This window comes from Lutra lutra, chromosome 1 (assembly GCF_902655055.1).
Source record: "Lutra lutra chromosome 1, mLutLut1.2, whole genome shotgun sequence".
In the NCBI taxonomy this organism is placed as follows: Eukaryota; Metazoa; Chordata; class Mammalia; order Carnivora; family Mustelidae; genus Lutra; species Lutra lutra.
The window spans coordinates 156,516,556-156,529,740 of record NC_062278.1 but is presented as its reverse complement, the minus strand read 5'-3'; the positions used below and the strand labels follow the sequence as shown (position 1 = coordinate 156,529,740).

Sequence of the window (13,185 nt, the reverse complement as noted above, 5' to 3'; positions counted from 1 at the left end):
CCAGCAACCAGAGATTTTATCCCATAGGATACATATCCATGAGTCCATACATACATACATACAGAGAAGGGACAGCTCTTCATTACAACCGAATTCCAAGTAATATAGAAGGAAAGGAGAAAATAAAAATCAACATTAATCAAAGATCACGGTGATAGCTGATGCTGACAAGATCCACCAATAAATATAAAATTAGTGTGCAAAATTTTGAAGAGAAGCAGGGTATTTAAATAGCCTCAAAGTATCTCCTCCAAGTTAATTAACCACTAGAAAGGGAAAGATGGTAACTTTACAATAGAGAAATCCCACAGATCCCACCTTAACCAACTAATCGAGGTTAACAGCACAGGACATACTGGCATGATGAACTCCTCAATATAATGTGGAGAAGACCACAAACTCATTTCGGTTGTATCCTTAGCAAAAATGCTTAATTTTATTCCAGTCACGAGAAAGGCATCAAACAAACTCAAACTGATGGGCCACCTACAAAAAAACTGATACTCTTCAAAAGGGTCAAAGGTATGGAAAACTGAGGAACTGTCAAAGACTGGAGCGGACTTGGGAGCCCTGACAAGTAAATGCTGTGTGGGTCTCCTAACCAACAAAGAACATTAGTAAAAACAAGGACGAAATTCACAAGACGTCTGTGTGTTCGTTGGTAGCATTTTGTCAATGTTAATTTCTGGATTTTTTAAGGGGAGTGGGGTGAGGATATACAGAAACTCTTTGAACTATTTTTGCATCTTTTCTGTATGTCTAAAATTAGTTCAAATCGAAGATTTAAAAAAAAAAAAAAGGTGAGCTTCCCTGATGAAAGAGAGGCAGAGGACGTGGGTAGTGAGAGAGAGGTGGAATTCAAAGGAGGGGAATCAGCCTATAAGGGTCTATAAGAAGGCTCGTCTGGCAGCAGCTGCGGTGGAGGAGAGCAGCCCATGTTACACCTGCATGAAGAAAGGGCCATCTCTTGACTTCTCAGGTTCATTCTCCCATGTTTCAGAAAGTCAGGAAGGTTTCCGCATTTGTAAGAAACAGTATTAAGGTATGCTGTCCAGTATGGCAGCCACGAGGCACAGAGGTGCTACTGAGCACTTGAGATGTGGCTAGTCCACATGGAGATATGCTAGCAGAGTACAACACATGCTGGATTTCAAAGACTTAGCACAAAACCAAAACACAGAATGTAAAATGTCTCCATACTTTTTACGTTAATTACACAGGGCAATGATAATATGTTGGCTAGAGGGGTTAAATAAAATATACTGCTAAAATTAATTTCACCTATTTTGCTTTCCTTTTTCATAGGACTACCAGAAAATTTTAAATGTTGTATGTTGCTCTCATGATACTTGTACTGGAAAGCTCTTGTTTAAGTCCCAGGAAATGGATGCTTGCCAAGTTATTGATGCATAGTTTAGAATCCAAGGCTTTGCATGCATCTACTATAGACAAATACTGCTCAAACCACCTGAATTTCAGGAGACTTGGAATTGTGTTTCTTTGCAAACTGAAGAGTTTTGTCTGGAAATTTTTTTTCTTGGACAGTTTTGGGCTGGGGATGTGTAAGGAGAGCACAGTGATTGGAGGCACAGATTTTAACCATAAATTACCAGGCCAATGATAGCTTTATCAATGATAGCTTTATCAATAGCTAAATGATAGCTACTATCATTTAGCCCTGAGGTGTGCTGGAACCGGCTCACACCAGTCCATGAGGGCCAACTGTTAAATATCCAGAAATGTTACAAGATGGTTGGTAAACACTGCCATCATTAACAACTAACTTATTCAAACTTACAAGAAACAAATCACGTTAAAAACAAAACTCATCACTTCTTAATTATTTTACTATGCCTTGCTGTTGTCTATGATGAAGTTTCTTTACATCTACTTTAACATGGATCTGTGTGGTAAAAATACAATATAATGCTATGCTACTGCACCTGTCCCAGCCCCATGTTCAATGACATCACATTAATAGCTTGAAATCAACCATGGTGGGAGTATTTACACCAAGGAAACTGGGAAACCTCACACTTTGGGGCTTTTTGAAGACCCAGTTGTCAAACATTTGCCAGGATACCACAGTCTCTCAGAGGGTATTAAAATTCAAGGGATACCAGAAAGACAGACAGTAACAAGTGTTGACAAGGATTTAGGAAAATTAGAACCTTTGTGCTTTGCCAGTGGGAGTATAAAATGGTGCAGCCACTTTGGAAAACAGTCTGGCTGTTTCTCAAGAGTTTAAATATAGAATTACCATAAGATCCAGCAATACCACTCCTAAGTATCTACCTGAGAAAAATGAAAATATATTCATATATGCAAAAGTTCACAGCAGTGTTATTCTTAATAGCTGAACAAATGTCCACCCACTGGTGAATGGATAAATAAATGTGGTTTATCTATACACTGGGATATTATTTAGTAGTAATAAGGAAGGAAGTACTGACACACGCTACAGTGAGGTTGAAACTTGAAAGCATGCTCAGTGAAAGAAGCCAGTCACAAGACTGTATGATTCCATTTATATGCAGTGTCCAGAAAAGGCAAGTCCATGGACACAGAAGACAGATTAGTTGTAGCTTAGGGCTGGAGAGAGGGGGGAAATGGGGAGTGACTGCTAGTGGAGATGAGGTTTCTTTTGAAGATGATGAAAATGTTTTAAAAATTGATTGTGGTGATGGTTGCATAACTCTACAAATGTACTAAAAACATGCAATTGGATGCTTTAAACAGGTGAATTATATGGCATACTAATTATATTTCAATAAAGCTCAAAGCAATATCTGTAGCTCACCCTTTCTCTGTTTGCCCAAATGTGGATTCTGGGACCCAGTCCAGTAGGGAATGACATTAGAGAAACACACCTCACTGCACTCCTCTGGACATGCTGAGGACACAAAACTCTAAGTTCCCAGGACCAGCAGGTCAGGGAGCCCCAACCAGACACCTCTGGGCTCTGTCTAGTCCACAAGCGTGTTTAATTTTGGCAGATATTTTATAATCATGAGTTGTCTTCTTTTTTAAAAAAAATCCATCTTTCGAATGTCTTCTGCCATCAGAAGATGGTGGTAAGGCCTAGTTCCCATGATGGGCAGGAGGCTGTGGCCATACTGAGCCAAATTCCCCAGCGCTCCTTTTTATCTCCCTTCCCCCAGGGCTGGGAGTCCGCTACCATTCATCATCACTACAGATACCCTAACATTTTTATACAACAAAATGTGCTATCTCCACAGGTTTCCAGAAAGGCGAGAAGCATCAGAGAGCCTGGTGGGTGGGAGGACACACAGCCTTCCTGTTTCATAGGCTAGCAAGGTATGTCTGGGTCAAAAGAACCAGCTTGTCCTCGTACGTGCCAGCTTCACTCTTCCGCGTGGCCTCCCTGGCCCTGATAAGTATGCAAGATGAAATCCTTGTGTTAGATTCTACCGTGGCCAAGAAAAAGGACCACGTCTGTGTTCTGGTTCGTGTCTCTCTGGTAACTAGCACAGGTCTGGCCTAAACTAAAGCACTTAGTAGCTGCATGATGAGGAAGGGAACAAGTGCAGCCAGAAGCCCCTGTCCTTGAGACATCCAATCCCATGGAAGCCACTGAAGCTGAAAGAGCATGTGGAACCCCGCCATCCTTCCTTCTCTTGTCCCCCATCCTTCCTGCAAACAGCCTGCCCTCCCTGTGATGCTTCGTTCGAGGTAAGGTTTAGCCCTGAGCCTGTCCCAGGATGGATGGGTAATACGTGTGCTCGATTGCGTGGGCTCTCTAATGCCTGAGGTCGTCCAGCCCACAGCACACCCTCCAGCTTGGGGCTGCTCCTTACGTTTGATGAGGTATCCAGGGTAGGGGGCCGCGGCGACGACGTGGAGGACGGTGCAGCCATCCTCGTCCTTCTGGTTGATGCGGCCTTTCCACTCGGGCTTGTGGTCCATTAACCACCTAAAAAGATGGTTTTCCTCTGCAGGGAATTAAAATGAGTAACTGATGTTATTTTCCGCAGACAGAAAATCAGTAAAGCACATTGATGTGTAGTACCCTGAGGGAACCAAATGGGGAATCCCACACACATTTGGCACTCACCACAAATAGGTTCTGGAGACACAGAGTTTGTAAACTAAAAGGATGGGTTATAGAAAGTTATTCATAATTAACTTTAGTCAGGTTCCCTAGGAGCAGAGCCTGAGGCAGGGATTCTTGTACATGTGAGTTGTTGACAGGTAGCTCAGGAAAAAGAGAGTGAGGAAAGCAGGACAGAGCAGAGGCAGGAGGCAAGCAGAGATGTGGTCTCAGCTGAGTCGGCCTCAGCCCGATCCCACAGGGAGCTCTGGAGTATGAACCACCCACAGTGTTGACACACCGTGAGGCAGGGCCTTTTGTATTGCATGGTAGTCAAGAGCTACAAACACCTCTAGGGAGGGGGGTGAGGTTGAGGGAGAACCTCTGTAGGAAGTGGTTCTTATTGGCAAAAAGCAGTGCTCTGGCGAAGGAGGTAGCTATGAAGCAGCTGGTGGGGAGGGGTTACTGGTGGTAAAGAGGCTCCAGGCCAGGCACCAACGGCACCCATATCAGGAATCAGGTCAATTCTAAAAAGATTACCCTGCTCATTACTCTCAACAGGACATATATTTAAAAATTATTTTCTCAGGGGCACCTGGGTGGCTCAGTAGGTTAAGCCTCTGCCTTCAGCTCAGGTCATGATCCCAGGGTCCTGGGATCAAGCCCCGCATTGGGCTCTCTGCTCAGCAGGGAGACTGCCTCCCCCTCTCTCTCTGCCTGCCTCTCTGCCTACTTGTGATCTCTGTCTGTCAGATAAATAAATAAAATCTTTAAAAAAAAATTTTTTTAAATAAAAAAAAAAACAAAAAATAAATAAAAAAATTATTTTCCCAGGCTCCTTCCTTGTAGGTCCTGGGCTCAAGGAAAGTGTCATGTTTCTGCCAACTCTGTGGATGCCATTTGTCACTATGTCAGAGTTTTCCTCTGAGAAAAAAATCAGGGATAAAGTTAAACACCTGACCCCACTGATTCCTGCCTGTACCCCCGGAGCTAAGGTAAAGAGCAGACACAGTAGGGAATCATGACTTTCAAAACTAGAGACACACTGCTCTGGGTTCATGATTCCTACTTGAAAACTGGGAGCATTGGCTCGGATTCCTTTTAATCAGACTTTACTTTTAAATCTTTGATCCACCAATCCCTGTGTGAGAATAAAATGTCTTATTGACTCCCCAGTAGGAAATGGATAACAGCAGGACAAATGTGGTTAAAGTGAAGCCTCGGCCCAGGGCTTGAAGCCCCTGGCCACGCCCCTCACTCCTTCATTCCTGAGAAGGCAATCCAGCCCAATGGTTAAGAGGAAGACAGTCTAGGGGCGCCTGGGTGGCTCAGTGGGTTAAGCCTCTGCCTTCAACTCAGGCCATGATCTCAGGGTCCTGAGATTGAGCCCTGCATCAGGCTGTCTGCTCAGCAGGGAGCCTGTTTCCCCCTCTCTCTCTGCCTGCCTCTCTGCCTACTTGTGATCTCTCTCTGTCAAATAAATAAATAAAATCTTAAAAAAAAAAAAAAAGAGGAAGACTGTCTAGAAAATTCTCTTGGCCCCTTCTGGCTCTAAAACAGTATGGGTACATGTCCAACACTTATGCCATACATGCTTGGAAAAGAAAAACAAGGTTTTTTACCTAACATGCATATGTGTTAATGAAAAAATTTTAATATTTTAAAATTTAAATCTTATTGCCAGGTGGTAAACCCTTAAAAAAGAAAAAAGAATTTTATGAACATCAGCGTCCTTTAGAAGAACCACAAGCAGTATGTCTCGGCAAGAACCGGGGGTTCCCTTGGTATCAGCACCCAGCACCAGCACCACGCCAGTTAGCCTTCTGGTTAGAGAGAAAATGAACTTGAACAAGCGGGAAGGAGCACCTGTGCCTTCATTAGCAGGAAGAAACTCCACAGCCTCAGGGAGCTCTGCCCAGCCAAGGCTGTCTGTCCCAAGTCCCCTGCTTGGGTCTCAGGGCTCGTCTGCTGCCAGCATCTGTCTAGGAACACAGAATCCTTTCAACTTGGGCCCTGTAGCTTACCAGGTACCAGACAAAATAAAAACAATGTTGTTGAAGGACATCTTGGCTCTTTCCACAGTTTGGTTATTGTGGCCATTGCTGCTATGAACATTGGGGTACATATGGCCCTTCTTTTCACCACATCGGTATCTTTAGGGTAAATACCCAGTAGTGCAATAAACCCTTCAACGGATAAAGGGATAAAGAAGATGTGGTCAGTATACACAATGGAGTAGTATGCCTCCATCAGAAAGTATGAATACCCAACTTTTGTATCAACATGGACGGGACTGAAAGAGATTATGCTGAGTGAAATAAGTCAAGCAGAGAGAGTCTATGATCATACGGTTTCACTTACTTGTGGAGTATAAGGAATAACACAGAGGACATGGGGAGATGGAGAGAAGTGAGTTGGGGGAAATCGGAAGGGGAGACAAACCATGAGAGACTATGGACTCTGAGAAACAAACTGAGGGTTTCAGAGGGGAAGGGGCCAGGGGGATGGGTGAGCCTGGTGGTGGGTATTAAGGAGGGCACAGATTGTATGGAGCACTAGGTGTGGTGCATAAACAATGAATCTTGGAACTCTGCATCAAAAACTAATGGTGCATTTTATAGTGACTTACATAACTACAATAAAAATTTTAAAAAGATAATGCTGCTTCCCTGCTGTCTTCATGCATTTGAATAATCAGACTATTTGCGTATTCAAATCATATGAATATTCCACCTTCCGGTAGCTGAATTCTGGTTTCTCATGAGCTCAGCAGAGCACAGGAGCTCAGGGCTGGGAGGGCGGCCTGGGCAGTGCATTACTGGGAGAATACTCACTTGCTTGGATACAGAGTCTCATGAGGGCGTGGAGAGGGTATGGTCCTATCGTCTCAATACTTGCACCAATGCAGATCAGCCACTGTACTAACTTGGGCACCTGTTCCATCTTCTCATAAAGTCCCATGAAGACGTATTTCTAGAGGAGAAAAACACACAGGAAGAATCCTGGAAGTCACTCCGTCAATATGAGACGTCAAACTCCTTCATTCATAAAGTTCAGGGTCAGTAAAACCTGGGTAGCCGAGACCCAAGCCTGAGATGATTATAAATAATAAATTTGTGGTGAGACAGCTGAGGTCCCCTTAGACAAGGTGAGGTTCCAAATACAAGCCTGAGTGGTTGGACTTGAAGCCGTACAATTTCAGAAGCCACCGTACCTCAAACAGACTCTTCAGTGATAACTCTGGGACCTGGATATTTCTTGGTAGCCGGTCTTTTCTCGCCGACAGAAGTAGGAATGACTGATGAGAAGGGAGAAAAAAGAAAAAGCTGGGATAATCATGTTCTCCACATAGGTTATTAGAGCAAAAGTTATCTTTGGGGTTAAAATAAACAAACCAAAAAACAAAACAAAATCCCCTCCCGCCCCACCTCTCTTTTTAAGCTGCCTGCCAAGCTTTACAGCCTGATCTATACTCGAAGTCCCTCTGCCCAGCCAATGCCCTGTTCCCATTGAGAACTCAGCTCTCTCCACATTTCCTCACAGCCTGCTGAGGATGGCACGTTGTGCAGCATTGCTCAGAGTACAGTGTGTTTAAAAAAAAAAAAAATAGTGATTCCCTGCAAAGTTCTTAAAGCTTACTTAGCAAGCAGAAGAATCCAATCCTTTACACGTAGCTCATTCCAGCTGATTCTCCAGCACTTTGGTGTCTCATAAGCACCAAGGGTTTGGGGTCCGTTAGACTCCTATGTGCTCGTGAGAGCCAACTGCAATTCAAAATTCCCAATGCTATGACTTGTAGCTCTATTAGTGACTTCAAATTGGTCATGGAGACAGTATTGACACTACAGAAATTGACAAACTTTTTTTTTTTTTTCCTCAGAAAACCAGTTGTTAAACCACGGACGCTATCTAACATCACTGAAGAAACTGAGTCCCACAAAGTCTAAGTGATTTTTCCAAGTCACACAGACAGCCTGTCCTACTGAGATCATCCAGGTGTGCCAACAGGTCTCAGGGCTCCAGACTCTGGTATGGCCACGATGGGAGACCCAGACTCAGCCTCAGCCTCTGCCATGTATGCGCCTGCTAGTGGACGTGGGACCACAGGAACCGAGCCTTTGGCCACATCTGGATTCCAGGTTTTCAGCCTGATGATCACTCTTTACTGCTCACCCTGAGTAGACGGCAGTATCAAAAGGAGGTGCTCTTGGGGCTCCTGGGTGGCTCAATCGTTAAGAGTCTGCCTTCGGCTCGGGTCATGATCCAGGTTCTTGGGTTCAAGGTCCCCATCAGGCTCCCTGCTCAGCAGGAAGCCTGCTTCTCCCTCTCCCGCTCCCCCTGCTTGTGTTCCCTCTCTCACTCTCTCTCTCTGTCAAATAAATAAATAAAACGTTTTCAAAAAAATTACATGCTCAGGGTTCTGACAATTCTGATTGCTGACCTGTTTTGTTGTTGTTGTTGTTGTGTTGTTGTTGTTGTTATAAGATGTCTCTATTTCCAGTATGTGAAAAAATGGTTGGGGCCCCACAGCTGGAATACTGGGCCGAGTGGACCTGCCACTGGGCTGTATTCTTGGGTCTCTCCTTGCCTGCCTTCTTTCTCTAGACCTTTTAATATAGGAGTGAGCTTCAGGGAACTCATTGTTGGACTTTAGGGGATTTCCCAAGAACCTCCTGAAACTCTACCCATAACTGTGTGTGCATGCGAAGAGAACCCCATCAATTTCATTAGATTTGCAATGGAATCCACGAGCTTTTTAAAAGTTGAAGACTTCTATATTCTAAAGTCCTTTGCCCTGCCTGGCTCTAGAGGCCTTTTGGGTTGCCTTTGCTTTTGGTGACTTTTCAGGACTGCCCAGCTTCAGAAAGCCCAGCAGGCGTTTCCTGACTGAACTGCCTCGCTTGGCCAGCCCTTTCCATGCGCTCTGAGAGCCCAGCATCATGACAGCTATTATTCAGTGGGCATGGAGCACACGCCAGCTATTGTAACACTCCATTAGCTCAGTCCCTGGCTCATGGTAAGCCCTTGATAAACATTAGCTAATATTATTATTAGGTGTTCTTGGTCCATTAGTTCTCATCCTCACCAAAACCCTGAGGGAGTAGGTTTATATCTTGCAAGTTACAGATGAGGAAATGAGGCTCAGAGGGGAAGTAATTAGCTCAAAATAGAAAGTGGAAGATTATGACTTGAGGAGGCATCTGTGTGATACTGAAGCCCAGGATTTCAGTCCACTCTGCTCCTCCAGTCCCAGGCTGATTCCCAGCCCTGGTTTGGCTCCTGTGGCCTCACTGTTATCTATGGGCAGCAGTCCCTTAAAGGTACACAGAAGCAAGGCACCTGGGTGGCTCAGTCGGTTAAGCACCTCTCTTCGACTCAGGTCATGATCCCAGGGTCCTAGGACTGAACCCCACATGGGGCTCTCTGCTCAGCTGGGAGCCTGCTTCTCCCTCTCCTTCTGCTCCTTCTCACCCCCACCCCACCCTACCCCCTACTCAGACACGCTCCTGTGTGCTCTCTCTCTCTCTCTCATGCTCTCATGCATGAACATGCTCTCTCTCAAATAAATAAATAAATCTTTAAAAAAAATTTTTTTAATTGAAAAAAAAAAGCCACACAGAAGTGCTCAGAGCAACGCAGGCAGGTCTTCTGGGCCAACACTAGCAAATGCGGTATAAAAAAGATGATGCAGATAAAAGGAAATTGTTCATTTTCCTCATTCCACATTATCATTAGCACCTGAACTTGACACTTCTGTGATGACAGTGAAGACACAGAACATGGTGTGAGGGCAATAAACATTAGGTGTTCTGAATATGTTTCTTATTTTAAAAAAAAAAAAAACAGAAACTGGCTAATTAATATCCCTCAGTGACTTTCCATCTTTAACAATGGTGCAGTTAAAAGTTATTTTGGCATCAAAATAAATGGATAATAAATTACAATCCCCTCCCCAATGCAGGCAGAAAGAATCCATTTAACTAAGAATGTACTTTTCCCACAGGAGAGCCATCTTCTTTTACTTACATGCCATAATCCTTTCTTTGCCAACTTTTCTATTACAGATTGCCACACTTGTGTTGAGAATCCAGTAGTAAAAATATGATCAAAACAGGGCAAGAAACTTTGCAAAACAATGGGGTCACCTGAAAGAAAATTCCATAGTTTAGAAATTTTAACCCTGGCAGAGTCTAGAACATTTGGGAAAATGTCCTCCAATTAAGACCACAAATAGACAAACAGAAAATTAAAAATATCAGAAAGAGAGGCATTTTCAAAGTTAAATTCCTCTATAATGGAACAAAGTGGCAATCCCTTTAGGTTCATCTATAAACTCAATGCCCCAAGAGTCAGGCGGTGTGATGTGAGCTAACTAACAGTCACTTAGCTCTTCCATATACCAAGCCCAGTGATATGTGTTAATATTTAATCCCTCAAACAACCAACAAGGCATTGGCCTATGATCTCTGATTATAGAGGAGGAAATAGAAACTCCAAAGAAGTTAAAAAAATTAAAAAATGAAACGCCTCACGTCCTTTAAGAAAGATGTGATAAATATTATTTTCACCCAACCGATGAGAAATGATGACAAATGAGGTCAGGCTTCATGGCATATTACGCAGCTAGTTAATGACAAAAACAAAGACGGGGACCCAGATCTATCAACTCTCTTAGTCAATACACATTCTTCTAACCTAGTGGCCCATTGCATCTCACGATCCCCCAAAACACATCTCTCAAGCTCATGAATGAGGTCATCCAAGGAGCAAGGGCAGGTGCCAGAAAAACACAGCACCTCCTCTAGGATCATCAACAAAAATAAGTAAATAACAAAACAAATAGATGTTGCACAAAAGGATACAGAATTTCCATAAATATATTTTTCAAACTTTAGAAATTGGGCATACATTTACATTTCAAATAGTAATACTTTGGTATAAAAGTATGGGATGCATTACCCTTAGAAGTCCTATGAAGTACCCCCTCTCAAGATGGCGGCAGAGCGGAAACTATCCAGATTTCTTAAGGGAGCAGTCACCCAGAAATAAGCAGTGACTTTACAAAGATGCAAAGAAAACATGAGGGATGGTAGGGAACAGGCCTATCCATCAGACTCAGAGGAAAGGGAAGCAGGCTTGGTCACTGCCAGCAAAAGGCTGACTGGAAAGCTGGGACCCATCAGCATTTGTCCGGGATCTTCTACTTCTCTGACCACGGGACTCAGCTGTGCCCCACCTCCAACCCCTTCCCACTGCCTGCCTGACATGGCTCTCACCACCCCCCACCCCATCTCCCAAACTTGCCCAAATTTGTAGAATGCTGGCCACAGACCACAATAGTTGCTTTCCCACAATCACAGTGGGAAAGTTGAATCTGTAACAGCTGAATCAATTTCCCCACCTCTGAAAGCCGAGGCCATTTTTCCTGCAATTCTAACATGTGCTGTTTTTCACATTCTAACATCTCTAGAATCGGGACATGTGTGACAATTGATTTTGTCTCTCAGTGGGCACTGGTACAATTTTAAACACAATCGAACACCATATTTGAAAACAATGGCCTACATTGGCAGGACTTTAGACCATAAAAGATAAGCAGGAGAGAGCTCCTTTGTCACTGGCAAGGAGTATATTACACTGTGTTCTATGGTTTTCTGTTTTTGCCTGACCCAACCCGCTGACAAAGCCAGCTCACCCACCAGGTCATTAGAGTAATAACTCAAGGCAGCGGCACGAAAGGCCCCCAGTGCAGCTCTCCTACACTGAGTGCCCAGGTCCTCCATGGCCGTGAGCATGGCAGGTGAGACCCTGAGCACCACGTCCACTTCCACAGGACCCTCTGTTAGCAGTTGGTTGGACAGTGAGGTATTCCAGCCCAGCGTCCCTAACAAGACAACACGAAGTCAGGACAGCACTGACATCCTGTTCTGCAGCTTAGGCAGGACACAGTGACATTCTTGCTTTGCAGCCTTTGCAGAAATGACTTCTGCAAAACGTTCTAAAAGAAGACAATTATCCGCAATGCACTTGTCACTATCACAGGTAAGGAGCGGTTAAAACATAAGCCCTTAGTTGTCAGCAAAAAAAGACCATCTGTGCTTGATATTAACTTAATAGGTAGATACATGACCAAAGTCCTGATCGGCACAACTCAGCACACCCTGATTGCTTAAGATTTGTGGGACTATCTTTTTGTGGAAAAAAAAGAGCTCATAAAAACTCCTAAACTTAGAAACTCCAGAGCAACCCACTTGGGCCCCTCCCCCCAAGGAGCTTTGTACAATCGCTCAGTGAACTCTGCTCTGCTGCCCATCACTCTTCATCTGGTCTCCCTCTTCATTCTTCCAAGTGTTGTGACCAAGAACCGCAGCACTAAAGGCAGAGAATTCCTGAAAATAACTCCATCAGCTCTTCCACGGTATTTTTATAGCAAAGAGGAATATTTCTCGGTGTATTGGAGAAACACATGCAAATATCACAGAAAAGAGCACAAATCACATGAAATCAGTAGCGTAGAGAGGGAAAGATCTGTAAGTAGCAATATGGAAGACTGAGGTCTGATCAGCAGCGCTTTAAGTGGTTTCTGCAAAAGGATTTTATTGCTTTTACAAGGACATGAGCCACCAAAGCTTCCAAAATGCTTTCTAATGTGAAAATCAGTTCCATTCAAATGACATAAATCAGCTACAAAGAAACACCCTAGAATTATCTCCCCAGGATCCATTCGAATAAAATAACAAAGACTTAAAAAAAAAAAAAAGGAAAGAAAGAACAAACAAAGTCTCCCCCCAGTTCCAACTTACTGCCCATGGTGGTGAAGACTCCCACAAGGAAATCAGCAACCTGAATCTGGTCCGGAGTGCCTTGCAGAAGTCGCAGACCCTCGAAAAACATGCGAGCTGCTTCGTAAGGTTGGAGCAAACGCAGCAAGGCGTAACCAGCTCGGTAGTATCCCTGGGACAGAAGAAAAGCAAAATCATAACTTGCCCATCTCTTCCAACCAGCTGCTAAACAGAAAGGCAAGATTGATGACCTGGGGAAATGGACTGTAGAGGTTTCACTTCTATGTAAACACAGATTTCTAACAAGCACTAGACACAGCATTCCCACGTTACGTGGCGTGCCACATTTTT

The 13,185-nt window shown here is 43.9% G+C and overlaps 1 protein-coding gene across 2 annotated transcripts in view; it reads right to left on the bottom strand.

The window, feature by feature from the left end:
• The window catches only part of TRANK1 (tetratricopeptide repeat and ankyrin repeat containing 1), a 98,748-nt gene that overhangs the window by 57,405 nt on the left and 28,158 nt on the right, over positions 1-13,185 (bottom strand). For both annotated transcript variants that reach the window (XM_047741117.1, XM_047741125.1), the window contains exons 4-8: positions 12,856-13,006; positions 10,079-10,197; positions 7,266-7,349; positions 6,886-7,024; positions 3,819-3,953 (exon numbers count right to left, since the gene is read on the bottom strand). In XM_047741117.1, the coding sequence (XP_047597073.1) occupies positions 3,819-3,953; positions 6,886-7,024; positions 7,266-7,349; positions 10,079-10,197; positions 12,856-13,006 (628 nt within the window). The remainder of the gene's footprint in view (positions 1-3,818; positions 3,954-6,885; positions 7,025-7,265; positions 7,350-10,078; positions 10,198-12,855; positions 13,007-13,185) is intronic.